Source organism: Barbus barbus (genome assembly GCF_936440315.1).
Source record: "Barbus barbus genome assembly, chromosome: 42".
Lineage (NCBI taxonomy): Eukaryota > Metazoa > Chordata > Actinopteri > Cypriniformes > Cyprinidae > Barbus > Barbus barbus.
Genome location: NC_136720.1, coordinates 12,547,355 through 12,564,695, shown reverse-complemented (window position 1 = coordinate 12,564,695; position 17,341 = coordinate 12,547,355). Strand labels below are relative to the sequence as shown.

General features: G+C 39.5%; 1 protein-coding gene across 2 annotated transcripts; it reads left to right on the top strand.

Moving 5' to 3' along the window:
• Positions 1-763: 763 nt before the first annotated feature.
• Positions 764-15,686, top strand: LOC306861164 (ras association domain-containing protein 8-like). Of its 2 annotated transcripts, none has more exons than XM_079403294.1 (5): positions 764-1,034; positions 8,555-8,738; positions 10,276-11,174; positions 12,868-12,997; positions 13,145-15,686. In XM_079403294.1, the coding sequence occupies exons 2-5, from the start codon at positions 8,627-8,629 to the stop codon at positions 13,264-13,266; spliced, it is 1,263 nt and encodes a 420-aa protein (XP_079259420.1). In that variant the 5' UTR covers positions 764-1,034; positions 8,555-8,626; the 3' UTR covers positions 13,267-15,686. The 2 variants fall into 2 exon arrangements, with proteins under 2 accessions (XP_079259420.1, XP_079259419.1); XM_079403293.1 differs by having other exon boundaries at positions 770-1,034; positions 8,558-8,738.
• Positions 15,687-17,341: the final 1,655 nt, after the last annotated feature.

The following is a 17,341-nucleotide window of genomic DNA, read 5'->3' as shown; positions in this document are numbered from 1 at the left end:
GTTTTTGTGGTTTATGGGGACTCTCCATAGGCGTAATGGTTTTTATACTGAACAAACTGTGTGTGCTATTGCCCTACACCAACCCTACACCTAAACTTAGCCCTCACAGGAGACTTTGTGCACTTTTAGATTTTCAAAAAAACACCATTTAGTATGTTTATTTAAGCCTTTTGAATTACGGGGACATAGGCAGTGTCCTCATAAACCACCTTCATATTGTAATACCTCTGTCATACCCATGTCATTATACAAATTTGTGTCCTCATAAACCACATAAACATGCACACACACACACACACACACACACACTTTAGGTTTCTGTGAATTGTGGGGACTTTCCATAGACTTCTATTGTTTATTTACTGACCAAATCATATTTTCTATCCCCTAACCCTACCCCCTTACAGAAAACCTGTCTGCATAGTTACACTTTCAGATAAACATCATTTAGTAAGCCAGTCCCCAAAATGTAAAAAAAACTTCAGATTTTACTATCCTTGTGGGGACATTTGGTCCCCACAATGTGCCATAAACAAGAACACACACACACACACAATAAGAATTCTAAAGTGACGCACACACAAAAACCTCGCTCATGTCTCAGATGTCAAGGAACATCTTATTTAAATATATAAATAAACAGAGGCATTCCTTAATTTAATTAACTATATATTAAAATGTGTGTGTGTGTGTGTGTGTGTGTGTGAGTGACTGAGCAGACTTGTTCAGTCTGGGCTGTGCAGCTTTAAAGTGCTCGCTCCATGATGCCTTGCGGTGTCCCGCTCACTGTATTTGCTCGTGTGAGAGCAGAGCTGCCGCTGATGTAACGGGCCACACTGACTGAACTTCAGCGAGCGGACCCTCCTAACGGACCTCAACCGGACTACATTTACGTTCATCAGATGAAGGGAGTCATTACGAAACATTAAAAGGAAAACCACATCATCTGGTTATATCTCGGTTCTGCTCTGGCGGAGCGAAGTAACAGACCCGGGCTGAGGATTGTGACGGTCCGGGACTGCAGACACACGCAGGTACGGAATATATATGAAATAAATGTCTCCGCACCGTGTTTTGTACCATCGTGAAAGCCCGATAGAAGGGCGACATGTATTTCATGTTTTCATGGGGCATATTTAAATAGTTGCGACGGGACGCGATACAAGAAGCCGCAGGAGAACAGACGCATGACACAATACTGTGCGCCGTCAATATCAGGGCTTTTATCACCTGCCCAGATCTACTGACATGCGTTTCAACGGGTTACATGACAGTGCGATGGTCAGTGTTTTCCATCAGATCAGCAGCAGGCCTGCAGCCCCTCCTAAACTTACAAACATACAACACTGCATCTCATAAACACTAAGGCTTTATAGTAAGTTTCATTAATGAGTCATTATTAGACATTATAAGGGAGACTGGGGCTAGTTGTCACAGTGGTTGTATCTGATTATTCATAAGGTTTTGAATCAAAAAGTGTTAAGCTATTTAGGGTCCATTGTCTGACAACATGTCTCTCTGTTGTGTATTTTTATAAACCTCAAGTAAAACATTAATTGAAGCAAAAGTGCACAACCAGCCCGCACTGTAAATGTTCATCAGAAAATATGAATGTGTGGAAATATCTGAATCAAATTTTCCTTACGAAGCAGTTATTGAAATGCATACTAATAGGAATGTTTTGTGATTGTGTGAGACTTCTGATTCACTAGCTGCTATATGCAAATAACTAAAAGAATATGAAAGTGAAGGGAAAAAAATAATTTATGATATTGATAATAAAACAATAAAATAATAAATATTAATTTGCAACATCAAGTAGCATAACAGACTCTTTTTGTGCACCTAAAACTATTAGAAGGAGCTGATGAAAAGTTTAAAATGCCACACCTGCTGTTATGTTAAAAATAAGGTGGGTAGTAAATTACATTATATAATGAATTAGGCATTATATAATGTGGCTGAATGATGTTTTATTTTAAAGTTATGAACATGATCACCAAACAACTGAACACAACTCTGGCTCCAACACCTTCGAAGTTTACATAATGTCATAATTACTGCAAAGTTCTATACACTCTTATTAATAGATAGGACCGTTTTGTTAAGCTGGATTGCTTACATAAACCGACTATCAGAACTTACACAAGAATATGCAGTAGAGGCCAAACTGTTGCCTTTGTTATTAAGTTAATGTGCTTTACAGCTGGTTTGAATTTCTGTTTAACTGGATCAGACTTTTCTACATGTCCACTCTCTCAAATTTACTGGCAATTATGATAAATTCACCCCTCATTTCATTGCTTATACAGACATTTTGTGTGTGAAACCAAAGGGTGCTTTCATACTAAAACTGTTGTCTGTTAGGGAAACGGGCTCTAGACCACATTCCAGAGGCACATTAATATCACATATGATGATCTAGAACAAATAACAAAGTGAATATTTAATGAACACTGCTAATTTCTTGGTCAAAATTGAACTATGTTGATATTTTTAATGTTTAAACATTTTCAACATACTGCTTTCAACCACCGCTTCAGACGCAGCAGGCAGGACAAGACCCATCAAAAATAGACCAAACAGAGTCATCTTAGTAGCCAGGATATTGTGCAACACAGGATTTGTATGTGCATTTTTTAGCTTTCGTACACCACCTTCCTCTGCCTCACTTATAGATCTGTTTACACATGCCTCATTCATAGAAATGACTCATTCACAACCGATTACACATACCTTAGCCTCTCATTACACACAGTCTTATATGACAGCAGCTGGCTCATCAAACACCCACTGATCAAATCTGCTGACCGTGGATATCATGAGCGTGCTAAATAAATCCAGCACAAGACCTACCAGAGGAAGAGAGAAGAAAGCAAAAGAGAGCTGAGTGAAGGCAGAGTAGACAACAGTACAGAGGTAGTGAGATGGAACTGTGCTGACAGATGTACATGTAATATCATGAATACATGCATGATGGCAATGCAGATCAGGATCTGATGTAGGCTGCAGAAAGCTGTTCTACACTTTTGATGGGGTACTTGTAGGCAGATGAGATCTGCACCCACAGATTTCCAGTTCTACACATTGTTTGTTTATAAAATGCAGAAAAGGTTTGGCCTGTGCATACAGTATGTGCGTGTAACCACAGGACTGAATGAATTAAGTTTAGGGTCTCTTAGGAACTTTAAATAATTAAACCATAAATGTGTGCATATTTTTGTTGGTTTCTAATAAGAGTGCATGTCATAGTTCACAGACATTTCACTTCACTCTTTTGAACCCACATTGTCCAACTCGAGGAAATGAAGAGATTTGTCTGCTGTGCAATAAGAAAAAAATTAATGTTAGGGTATATGCACTGCACAATATGTGATGAATTTCATAACCAGCAAAGTATACATACTGCACGCATACACTCCAATTTTTCTAACTGCACACTCTTGTGTGGTTGTCTTGTGAATACATGTCAAAGACTGACACAAAAGAGAAGAAATTGTTGAATAAAGTCATTATTTTTGTTTTCTTTGTGCACAATAAGTATTCTCATAGCTTCATAACATTACGGTTGAACTACTGATGTTACATGGACTATTTTAATGTCCTTAATACGTTTCTGGGTCTTAAACATGTCAGTTCCTTTCTGTCTATCGTCTGTGAGGGTCAGAAAGCTCTTGGATTTCATCAAAAAATATTTGTTTTCTGAAGATAAACGGAAGGACTTACGGGTTTGGAACGACACGAGAGTGAGGAATTTTTGACAGTATTTTCATTTTTGGGTGTGCTCTGGTGATCAGGGCCTGCAAGCAACTACATTGAAACCAACCAGAACACCCTTACATAGAACACATAGAAAAACATTAAAAACCACTCTGAACACGATATACCATATAGTCGTCCACTAGAACAACTACAAAACTCTAAACTCTCAAAACAACTAAAAAAAAAAGTTTTTTTGTTTTTTTTTTCTACGGACAAGCTTTCAGAAAATGTAAAAATCTAGTTTTATATTGTTTAAACGCCCATGTAATGGCAAAGTTCACTAGCAATGCTTGTCAAACTATCTAAAGAAAACATCTCACAAAGAGTTGATTAAACATAGTTCTCGTATTATTTAACAATGAATGCCAAAGGAAAATGTTTTAGAGAAACAAGATTGAGCTCTCTCTTGCTCAAAAGCAGAATTTTAATTTTGTTCAAATAACTAATTAAACTTTTGTGTTGAACTGCAAGGTATGCGTATGTCCGGCATCCCTTCCCCCACACTGTTTGTGATAAAGCCTATTACTGTGACATATTCACCTCGGACTAAAGTTAATGAATCGTACTCAGGGTTTCTCATCCTCAACAGATGCTCTACTGACAAACAATTTTATTTTAAATGGGTTCAATTCAGTGTCAGTTCATGACTCATGGGTGCATTGTTCAGCTTGGAACCCCTGACAGGACAAAGTTTTACAGTGGGACATGGACAAAAGTTAAAATAAAGAGATTGCTCCTTAATTGCTGGTGTTTGTTAGTTCCCAGGCTGGTCACAGCCGGCCATGTGAGAGATTCACAAAGCTGCAAAAGCATCACTATGGAGATGGATTGTTTGTGTCCAGTCATGCTGAGAGTCCTGCAGGGGTGGGCGTCTCTCCAGCGGACCTTTGTGTTTGTCTGGACCCTTGTTAGAACAGCCCCCCACTACAGTCCACACACACCGTTAGGGTCCTGAGGAGTTTTTCAAGTGCTGTAGTAGGGGTGGGCGATATGGGAAAAATATCATATCACGATTTTTTATAGAAATATCACGATTCACGATTTTTATCACGATTCTTTGTTAGTTTTACTATTTTGGTTTTACAAGTTGTCTGAGCATTACAGCCAAACTAGAAAGACAAAGATGCATGGCAGATATTTAGGCCAAAGTGGGCGAAGATAAAAAAATCTTTGTCATTATTTTATTTTTCTTATTAAAAAATAAGAACAAAGATACACATTACAAATACACATAATATACAAATAAAACAAACAGTGCTTTATTTCCAGGTACAATAGGTGTATTTAGCAGAGCATTCAATGAAATTGAATGAACAAATATAAAAATAAAACACTAGATAGACTGATTCCTAAAGCACCTGTATTAAAGTTTTTCAGTGAGTGATTTTTCTCTTTTGCGTTTTGTTGTTTTGTTAATGTTAAATGAATTAATGTTATTAATGTTCCCCCACAAATTAATATTCTGTCATCTGTCTGTCAATTCTGTCATAATGTTGTATTTTTATATCATCATTTACTCAAAAGTTGTTTTAAACCGGAATGAGTTTCTTTCTTCTGCTGAACATTTATAAATGCTATTTTGAAGAAGGTGGAAAACCAAACAGTTGCTGGTCCTCAGTGACTTCCATAGGATTTTTCTTTCCTACTATCAAAGTCAATGTGGACCAGCAACTGTTTGGTTTTCCACTGAGTAAATAATGACAGAAATTAAATTTTAGGTTGAACTATCCCTTTAATGACAGTCGACAGCACGTTTAGTGTCCTGTCCCTTTAAGAGCTGCTTCTCTAACTATTTACTTTCATTTTAGAGATAACCAACTCAGTCTGTATGTAAACCTTGTGTGTTTTGACAGTATTAGCGCAAAAGATAAGTTAGTTGAGTAATCAGGCGCTGTTAGACAGGCGTTTTAGTGCGCGTGCTTCAGGTGTATGCGCTCAGAACAAGCGCACGTCAGACCAGCGCGCGAATTAAACATTTAACCAGCAAGGCTTGTATGCAAATAATGTACTTTTGCGATCGCGAATAAGTGCAGTGTCCTGTCTGAGTAACTCTACTGCTGTATGTGGTGTTGTACAGTATATAGAGACGGCGGCGCCAGAACTGTAATTGATAATGTGTGCGGTAGCGCGATACTACGATATTTCTTAAAAAGCAGATCGTGGAGACATTTTTATCGTCCACGATCAAAAATCGTCATATCGCACACCCCTATGCTGTAGATAAAACTCCAAGAAATACAGCGACTGAAATGCTAGACAACAGAGCAAGCTTTCATCTCAAAAGCAGACCTGTTTAAAAATCTGGAATATGTTGTACAGACCCTAGTCAAGGTAGACACCGTGTTTATTCTGACACAAATTTTGCTGAATAAACAACACAAAATTTTACAACAAAAAACATATTGAATGGAGTGTACTGCCAGCCCTCGCCTCTTAGTTTTGCATCAACAAATATGACAGCTACCCTGAGTAGTTTTATAAACTTTTGACTGTTATACTCAACAGCCCTGAGTTAGTATAGCTGAATGGATGTACATCATTGACATGACAGAGCATGTGAGAGCGCTACAGCATGCAGGAGCCATTACACCCAATGGGGTTACTGTAGCATACAGCCATATGTGCTGGGCTGATCTGTGTTTACAGACGTCAGACGTGAGTCGACTGGAATGTGAGTTTGAACGCGTTACGTCTCCTTTAGCAGCTGTCTTGGCTGTACCTTACACTGACAGGCCGCCAAAGCCTTGAGTTCGTTAAATTTAGCCCCAGGTCATGGAGCCGAAGCTCGTCTGGGGCAGATGCCTGTATCATGTATATACAGTTAAACACAGATTCTGCAGCTGACACATAATACTGTTGGGGTGGTAGGGCTTTGATGCAGTGTTTAAAACATACAAGAAAACCACTACATGCTGCTTTGCTGAACGGGTAGGATTGAACTGAATTAACAGTGAGAGATTTCTAAAGCAGAAGTGAATGATTAGACTTCCTGGCCTGATGTCTCTGTCCAAGAGAGACTGATTAGAACACAGAGTATCAAAACGCACACTAGGACAGAATTAAAACAAGATATTTAGAAAATGTGAGTGGTGCTTGCCCATGCAAATGCTAGGATGTTGTGGGTGGTTGCCAAGCAGTTCTAAGTTATTTTAAGTGCTCTTCAAGGTGGTTACTAGGGTGTTCCTTGTGGTTGCTATAGATGGTTGAGGTGAAAAAAACCCAACCCTCTGTCTCTGTTATTCTTGCTTGGATACCTCCTTCAATTTGGGATTTCCCAAAATTGGTAATCCAATCATTTAAAGTTGACATGAACTGGAAATTTACCCTGTTGTGTAAATGTGTCTCAGTCATCTTATTGAGAATAATTCACCTTGTCTGGCCATCTACAATCATTTAGTTCACTTAAACCCGCTTGACATACTACAAGCTTGCATTCAGATCTGCCTCCATCCAATCAGCAACTGAAGGACAGAACCAAGTCCCCGACCTTCTTTTTTTTCCCGATAGGTTTCTCTGTCACAATATAGAAGAAGAGATTTGTTGCTACTGTCTTTACCTTACAACTTTAAAACATTATAATACACCCTTCCTCAACTGGTTTCATAATGTGAAGTATTATAAAATCCCAAATTTAGGGATGATTTCTGTGCCGGAATTTAATACTCAGGGGTTTGCTAAAACTGTATTTTACAACTGCAGTGTTGACATACTGCACTATGCAGATACAGATATCCATCATGGATATCAGCGGGGTGTGAGATGGCATATCAAGATATTGCCCACTGCCCATTAGAGGCCACTTCAGATTTCAGCAGCCCAAACATTCCTGGAGACAGACAGAATGAGAGACAAACAGAGGACTTCACAACACACACACACAAACTGAAAGACTTATTACCTGTCAAGTGTGTACAGCTCATCTCACTTATCCTTTATGAGTGTGTCTCATGGGAGTGGGCGCCATCCATACTGTTCACACAGGCCTGTTTTGACCAGTTCTTCTGCTTGAGTGGTTCATGGCTAAATAAATCAGTCTGATCACTCAGTACACTACCATAGAGGAGGACAAGCATCAGTCTATACCAAAGTTTTCCTTAACAATAAAATGAAGTAAATAAAACTTGCACAACAAAAAAATAACATTCATCTGACAACACATCTGAAATTGGGAGCATTACGCATATATTCTGTCTGGTGTTTGTGTGTGCTTTGTATAATTTATCTTTTAATGCAAGGGTCTTAATCTCAAAATGCCTAGTTAAGAGTGTTCTCCATTGGGGGGGGCAGTTGAATAGTTTTTTTCAACTATCTATTCTGACTATACATAGCATTGATACATATGTGATTTTATGCAAACAAATGAATTCACTCCTATCAGACTGTAAAATCAATAACAAAACAAGCAAAAATTAATCAAGTCAGACGGGCAAAATAAAGTGGTGGGGTAGGTAAAAACAGGATGTCCATCAACTAGCCACAATCCCTATAAGAGGATAACAAAAGGCCAAACCAGTGCAGTAAGTGAAAATTAATTTGCGAGTTGGATTTGAGGATAATAACAGACCAGGGCTTAGCTGGGAGTAAAACTTTAGCACTGCAGCACCCAAACCCTCCCTACCCAAGGAACTAAAGATGCCATCTGCCAGACTGACATTATGGATGGAGTATCATATATCATAGAGAACCAAGTGCTAGTAAGGTCACTGTTATTGAAGAATACAGAGAGGCATTTATGGTTAAATCATTCCTTATGTAAGTGGAATTAGCACAAACATTTATTTGGTCTTTCAAGCAGTGATACTCAGCATGCAGACCAGAGAGCTTGTAACGGGTGCCTGCAGAGGTGAGGAATGACATCATCCAGATGAGAGGCATGGAGCTGAAGGTATGGGTGGATGGAGTGCAGCGCATCGTCTGCGGGGTCACAGAAGTCACCACATGTCAAGAGGTTGTTATCGCTTTGGCCCAAGCAATAGGTAAGACACTAAACACAATGCACCCTAATAATCTATGGGCCTATTTACCGTAGATCCAAGCAGGGTTTTGGTCACTTTTACATGCTCAAAATACAATCTGATTGGTGAATAACTTGTTACACAATGGTACCATTTTTAAAAGAACTTCTTTCCCTTTCTTTTGTTTTTTTTTGCATGTTCCTTTCCAAGCTCCCTCCTCCTTTGTTCTTCCTTTCCACTGTTTTTTACACAACATAACCCTCACTATGGTTGTCTCCTTGACAACAAGCCCTCTTTGAGATCAGAGATTGGAACAGTGAAATACAGTATTGTCCCTTCTAGTCTCAGAGTTCGACCCTATCACCCCATACTATAAAAAATGAGACTTTGTCTTTGCATCATTTCATGAATAAATGCAATCTCTGTGCCACTAAGGCGCCTGGTCTCTGGTGAATGTCGGATGAATTTCCTTTGGAAAGTTAAATCTTTGTGTCATCATGAGCTTGTATGTCTGCTTGCTTCTCTGTTTTGCCATACACAGTTTTATTAAAGTTAAAGGATGTATGTTAAAGTATTTTATGCCTCGTTCATGCTGTCAGCCCAAATCTGATTTTTGTGCAAATCCGATTAAAATCCGATCATATTTAAATAGTCTGAACAGCAACAAACTACGTGAAATCTGTTTTTGCAAATCCGTTTCGAGCTACATTCTTGTGGTTTGGATTACCATTCAAATTGCATTCCTAGAAATCCATTTTAGTCTGACGGGTCAGATCGGATTTAGTGTAGATTTTCACATTGTCATGCAACGTAAACATGTCAGAAGTTTTTGTAGAAAACATGCTTAATGTATTTGCAGAAACAAGCTTGTGTTGTTGCAAAGTGCAAGTCGAGTGGAAAAAGACAATATACTACTAGTATATGCACCTCTTTCAGCAAGGAATAAAATCGCACATTCCAGCTTCCTGCATTTCTGCCACTGCCTCATAAGACGAAATATAAAACTGCGTGACGGCAACATAGTCATGTCGTAAGACAACATCTGTCTTGCAAACTGTATTGCCATTATTTTTGTTTTTAGCGTAGGCATAATAACGCAAAGGCATTGCCATAGAAACCAATGCCCATCCGTAAAACGAAAATGCGCTTCTGGACACACAAATCGGATAAGAACGGTTCGATTCGCTGTGTGGACAGTACGTTGTCTAGATCGGATTGCAATCGGATATGCACAAAATCGGATTTAAACTGACAGTCTGAACAAGGCTTTAGTCCTATTAAGTATATATAAGTCATTCATAGGTTAACTCTCTAAGAGTGTAAAAGATATGGCTCAGCTAATGAACAATGCTGTGTTTGTTTGAATATCTCGACAAAGCAACAGAGGCTCAATCGGTGGCCTGGTTTTGGGGCGGGACCACTTGTTTGGCTGACTAATGTCAGATCGGAGGAATGTTTGGGAAACTTTGAATACAATCATTGTTTTTGCAATTCAGATTTTTGATGCTAATGCAGAAATTGCACTTCAAATTGCTAATGTAAAAGTATTGTCTTGCAGGGCGGACAGGTCGCTACACGCTGATTGAAAAATGGCGCGAGACAGAGAGGCACCTGGCGCCCCAAGAGAATCCTGTGGTTTCTCTGAATAAGTGGGGTCAGTACGCTAGTGATGTGCAGTTGGTGCTTCAACGTACAGGCCCATCTCTGAGTGAGCGCCCCACCTCGGACACCTCTGCAAGAGCCCCTGAGCGCGGCTTATACCGCCAAAGTCTCCCTCCCATGGCAAAGCTGCGCCCCACAGCCAACGACCGTTCCCTCAAACGACGTGAACCAAAACGCAAGTCCCTCACGTTCACCGGTGGTGCCAAGGGGTTACGTGAGATCTTCGGGAAGAACCGTGAGAGTGAGACCAAACAGAGAGCGGTAAACACAAACCGTAGTAGCACTCCGGCCCCTACACAGGAGCTGTCCCGTCTGGTGCAGTTGCAGAAGGACAAGTTGCACATCTTAGAGCAGAAACTGCAACGCTGCGAGACTGAGTTGCAGCAGCAATTGACGGAGGAAGAAGAAGAGGAGCTGGTCAAACTAGAGCAGCAGGTCCGTAGGAATGAGGCGGAGATGAAGGAGCATGAATTCTGGGAGAATGAGTTAAAGATTGAGCAGGACAATGAGAGGCAACTTCGTGAGCAGCTGCAGGAATTGCGCAGCCGTGTACAGGAGTGCGAGGAGCAGCTGGGAGAGTACCTAGCACGTATTCAGTGCATGGAAGCAGGGCTGGAGGCAGAGCGCCTGCAACAAGAGCTGATGGAGACGCGGCTAGCGGATGAAATGGAGGTCCGGTCGCGACTGGACAAGGCTCGTGCAGAGGTAGACATACAGGTGCAGCAGGCTGCAAGACTGGAGAGCAGCTGCAGAGCTGTGGAGCTCTCACTTGGGCAGTCGAACATCAGGCTACAGGTGAGATCACCTGCGCAACGCGCACGGAAGCGTGGCTTGACACGCGACATTGCAGAAAGTGTGCGTTCACAAATGTAGCTTATATTGATCCAAATATGGAAAGCATTTTCAAATTTAATAATCTGAGGTTCTCTCCAGAGATGTTTTGCCACATTTCTTTAATTAAGGATGATTGCTGCGTAGTAGCCTATCACTGAACATTTTCAAGTGAGAGGCGGGGCAAACCAAAAGTTGATGCGAAAGTCCAGCACGCTCTTCACTGCTGATGCTGCGACTATTCTTTGTTTGAATACATTTCGTTTTCTCCCTTAACAAATTTGTCCATTCTGATGCTCAATTTTACAGAACTAATGGCTGCTGATGACTATTTGAATTGAATTCTGCCGAAGTGCGCGCTTGTAAGTGTTCGTTAAATGCGTAACATTAATTGGCCTACATGAGTACATAGGTCTGCTCATGTCTGAAAATAATATATGAAAAACTAAATTATTTTACATAAAAACATTATAGCTTATATATGCTTAGTACATTTTTAGATTAATGTAAAAACTCAAATGAATTGTAAAACTGAAAGTTATTTTTTAATTGTGTTCAGCATAGACTGTAATTGGGCCGCATTTGGATTTATGACGGGCTGAGAACCACTGACTTAGACTAACAGTTGAAAGTGATCAGAATTGACTGAGGTTGCTTTCACAAGTAGATACTTTGGGGTGGACCAGATCTATTTTGACATGAGTGAGTCTTGTCAATTCTATTTAGTGTAAAGTTGTCCAAAATCAGGTGCACAACAGCAAACCAAGTATTCAAGTATGGTTCGCAGTTGTTATGAAAGCAATTTGTCCAAAATTGCAGAAGTGAATCACTGTTGATGACTTGGGGAGCATGCAGAGATGGAATAGTATATGTATTTCTTAAAGATTTATATTTCATAGCTCAGAGCTGTCCAATACTAATCCTGGAGTACCACAATCTTGCAAAGTTTATCTCAAATCCTAATCAAACACACCTAAACCAGGTCTTCAGGATCACTTCAAGGCAAGTGTGTTGGTGCAGGTTGGAGCTAAACTCTGCAGGACATTGGCCCTCCAGGAGCAGGATTGGACAATCCTGTATTAGCTGTTCTTTCAGGGAGCAGTTTGCAGTCTTTGCATCTCTTGCATTGCATCCATGACAGATATACTCAAGTGCTTTTCTGTGCATATAAAGTTTTGTTAGTAAATCTAGTGTCCTCTAACCAAGTGTCAAAACAACCTATGAAGCAAAGTACTAGCCAATGAATAATAGCCAGTGCTTTGTTCCATGCAGTACAAGCATGGCTTTGCTGAAACCTTGTGAACTGCAGCTGCTTTGTTTTGGACTCTTTGGCCTTAAGTTCCAACAAGTTTTGCTACTAATCGGCTTTGCAACATGTTAAGAGAGCTGTTTGGGGGTGGGGGGTAATGGTCACAGATATTATGTAAAAGATCTTTGCCAGAGCTTACAGATGAAGTGAAGGAGCAGGATATGTCCCAGTACAGTTTACATTCACCAGGAACGTTACATAAGACAGATACACTTGTATTCAATTCTAGCACTAAATTCTATCTGGACTGTCGAAGTAACAAATTATAGTATGGCAGGTTTTTTTACATACTCTTTTGGCCCCCCTCTTTCAGAGTGAACATTTTTAACTTTTGATTGCTTCATTTAGGAGAGAGAGCAGGAGCTGGAACAGTTAACTAAGGAGCTGAGGCAGGTGAACCTTCAACAGTTTATTCAACAGACTGGCACCAAAGTAACAGTTCTACCAGCAGACCCTGGTGAGGAGGAAGCTAACACAGGTACATAGATATTGTCTGTTTTTTTTTTTTCTTCATTTAACTTAATGTTACCAACCTATAACGTATGTTTCTTAGCTCTAAAGCACAATGTGTCAGTTGTAAAGTGTACTTTACAAGTTAAGTCACTCTTTGGTTTTATCTCTGCAGAGTCAGAAAATCAGTCTGGATCTCTGAAGCGGCTTGGATCAGCTCGACAACTTCCCGCTGACCTACGAGCTCTGCAGAGCCCGCTGAACACGACCTTTAACCCAGAAGGCATCTACGTCTGATTTTGCACTAGGCATCAACATTCAAAAAGTCTGCACTTCCCACATGACTCCATATCACTCTGAGACCATGAAGATTTCCTTTGGAGAGAGATCATACTCCCTGGAATTACAGAGGTATCTGCTGTTTGCTCTACAGATTCATCAACAAGCAGCGAGTGTTTTTTATGGTAATGATTGCTCCTCTTGATGGCTGTTTGACTAATCCAACCCAATCAGTGCTTTCTCCAAATCCTACAAAGACATCTCCAGCTGAATGTACACTCACTTTCACTGGACCCAAAGCGCAGTAAGGCTTTGAATATGTCTTGAACATGGCAACTACTGACTCAAACAGACACAATACATGCTGCCTCAGCCTACGTTCAATCCATCAACATTCTGGTGCAAGTTAGAAAATGCAGCATCATGATGTCTTTCATTTCTAGAATGTTTCTGAATCTCCAGGTAAACCTCATACTCGATGCGATTATGCAAGCAGAAGGAATTTTAGGGAGATGCAAAGAGATCGTTGAGGATGATAAATTATGCAGTTTATATTTTATGGCTCATAGTCGTGATAAAAGCTCATAGAAAAGGGTGGGGTTTTTGCCTTAGTTTGCACTTTATTGGCCAAAACATCTGCTGTGGAATTTTACTGAAATCTTAAGAGCTGAAGAATCATTTTCTGCGTTTGATTGCGCTAATCAGGAAAACAGGTGCATGCAATATTTTAAAACGGTGTGAGAGTAAGAGAGGTATTTTTGCATGAAAGCAGCTTGTGGCAATTTAAATTTGGTACCTTTTAAAATTAAGCAAAGGAACCTGGTTTTGTGCTTAACAGCTTAATTCTAAAAAGAAACCGTTTAAATTATGCAAGTACATAGTTACGCACAAGTCGTAATGACTGGCCTAGATCAATGTGTTCTGCTTAAGCTTTCAGTGAACCTTTTTGGCCAATAAATGCATTTTATTTCTGACACTGAATATTTAGTTTTATTTTTTTATTTAGCTGATCTCACTAAAATCCTTAGCTAGAGTTGTCTTTTTCCCCCACATACTAGCAAAAATCACATCAGTTGCATATATTTTAAGCAAATATTTTAGTGTTTTTACAACTTTATTTCTTCTCAAACCAAAGTGTTCAGGAAGTCATGAATATCTGTATGAATTGTGTATATGTGCAAGGGGAAGCAGCTCCAAAATATTGTTTATGACATGATTTTTTTGTTTGTTTGTTTAACTGTAGTAGCACCTGCTTCCCTTCACACAGATGCAAAATGACTCCATTTATTTTTACATTTAATATGGACATAAGCAAGGAGCTCTTGGAAGCGTGTATTAGGAAGTACTCATTTATATTTGATGTAGTAGCTTCTGAATTAATTTTAATATTTTTGTAAACTGGTCAGCTTACTGATTGTTTTTTTTTTCTCTTCCAAAAACACTATTTTGCCAAAAGCCAGTATTAACATGATCTTCATGGATGACTGAATCATTTTATCTTTTAGTAAAAAAAAAAAAAAACAGGTTTGGTTTAAAGCTTTGCACATCATGCTACATTCAAAACAAAAACCACCTGCTTCTACATTTATTGAGGATTCTAATAGAGTAATTGAATATTCGTGTGTTGATTTCACACAGAACTGGTGCTCGGATGATTTGCAAAAATGCTGAATGTCGCATGACTTGAAGAACAATGTCATCTCTGTGTGACGAGGGGAACATTTGAGAAGCATGCCTTACTTAAAAAACAAAAACAAAAAAAACCCGAAAGTTGTAAATAGCATATAGCAACATATCAATAAGTAGCAAAGAGGACTATTTTTAACATGGATTAAAAAAAAAATGCACATTGCTCTCTAAACATCTACAATAAACTAAATGTTTTTATTTTTTAGCATTGTTAGGCTGCATGCACTGATGTTCAGTTTTAAGCTTGTGTGAGGGGCCTGAGGATCCACCTATGGCACTTAATACAGCTGTAATACTTAACTGGGCTGTATTAAGGTGTAACATGGACTTAATGCCTGTATAAATATCTGTGCAACTGTAACAGGCTCAAGGTTTGGGACTGATGTGTGTGCATTAGAAATTAACAGTGTGCAATCTATCACCTGCTGCTATGCACACAGGTGCGAGTAAAATATTAAACTCAGCTGAAAGTTGTTCAAATCAAATGGCATCCTGGTTTGATATCTCTGGATCACAAGTTTTAACCTTTAATCCAGTACCAAAGTCCCATTGGGTAACAGACTTCTATTTAGCTCTATTTTTAACAAATTATGTTAATTAAACTACTTCCTTCTTGAGAAGTGTCAGATGCCTGGAAAACACATTGAAGTTATTTATGTTGACGTTTATCGAGCAGCATAAATTATTTATGCCATCAGTGGAAAAGGTGCAGTAACACTGTAAAATATGAAATAAATTTAGAATAGAGCATTGCTGTTTACTGTCTTTTTTTGGTTGTTACAGTCAGGAACTTAGAACAAGAATGTTGCTTTTAGCAAACTTATTACACCAGTCAATTGTGTTATTCTGTGTTCAGATAGTTTTCAATAGTTTTTAGTGATTAATTCAGCCTGGCAACAGTTACAAAAAGCAACCACAAAGCTGGTCTTAAAAATATCAGAACAGTTCCAGTCTCAGCTTAATGAGTGTGTCCAGCTGGTTAAAGACCTGAGTAATTTCAAACACCTTCATTTCCCTAATGGCTTCTACCTAGCAGAAGTCTTAGCTGCAGGCACTGAGAATGCAGAGTAGCCCAGGGCAGTTATTTTGCCCTGTTGGATGGATTTTACTCAAATCCAATGACTGCAGGCTCCTTCAGTGCAGAGGTGGAGAGTTCTACTGAGAAAAGGGGCACTGCATGCCAGGAATCAAATCCCACATAAACAATCACTTTCACCTCTGCTCAATATGTGCACAGAGTCTGACAGCAAGCATTAGGATCGCATATATCAACACCACCAGATGCCTCGTCCTCACTGGAGTCAGAAAACTCTACACTAACTTCCTCTATCCTTGGCTAGATTCCTCTTTCTGTTCATTACAGTGTCAAAGCACTTCCAGCAAACACACTTTTGAAGCCTTTTTAAAGGTAGGGTAGGCGATTTCAGAGAGGCTAAAAATAGCATGCTAGCTTTGAAAGCATAAGATCCAACCCTCCCTGCAAATCACTCTCCAAAGTCAAGTTCAAGTTGAGCTTTATTGTCATTCCGCTACATGTGGGGACATACAGTGGAACGAAATGTCGTGCCTCGCAGGACCACGGTGCTACATAAATACAGACATACAACAATGAAGTAAAAAACACTATAAACCTATACACAACTAACCTACATGTGTTTTAGAAGTCATACCTCCTCTAAAACACATGAACACACACAGGCAGACCAGAGGCTAACCGGCAACACGATGAGAGACGGCGCTGGTGGAGGGTTGAATGCAATGATGGCAGATTACCTAATGGCTCATTCATTGGTGAAAAAACATTACAGTACAAAGTGCATAATATTACAATAATAACACCTTCCATTCTTGCTCAGTCTGCGCAATGGAACGCGCAGATTACGTATGTGCACAAATATGATGCATTGAAGTATGCAAATACATACGCTGACAGGTAGGTAGGACAGCCCTCGGACTGAGCCTTTGCAACTGCTATAGGAATGCGAGCAGACTTTCAATGAGCACAACAAATAAATGTTTTTGAAGAAAGTGCCTTCATATGGCCACAGTGAACGTTTACAATTACATTACCAAAATGTGGACTTGGATGAGGATCACAGGGACTACTGAAGGTGCAATTTGGGAAAGGGAATGTCCTGATGAAGATAACATATAAAACATGTTGGAATCAGGGGGTTCATGAAATAAAGTGTATTTACCATCCCTTGATATTTCCAGAGGTAAGTGGTGATGCTTTCTGAACATCTACAGTATCTCACAGAAGGGAGTACACCCCTCACATTTTTGTAAATATTTTATTATATTTTTTCATGTGACAACACTGAAGAAATGACACTTTGCTACAATGTAAAGTAGTGAGTGTACAGCTTGTATAACAGTGTAAATTTGCTGTCCCCTCAAAATA

Coding starts and splice junctions, on each gene's coding strand:
- LOC306861164 (XM_079403294.1), top strand. CDS start 8,627: ATGAGAGGCATGGAGCTGAAGGTATGGGTGGATGGAGTGCAGCGCATC. Junction 8,739..10,275: donor CGCTTTGGCCCAAGCAATAG/GTAAGACACTAA, acceptor ATTGTCTTGCAG/GGCGGACAGGTCGCTACACG. Junction 12,998..13,144: donor TGAGGAGGAAGCTAACACAG/GTACATAGATAT, acceptor TTATCTCTGCAG/AGTCAGAAAATCAGTCTGGA.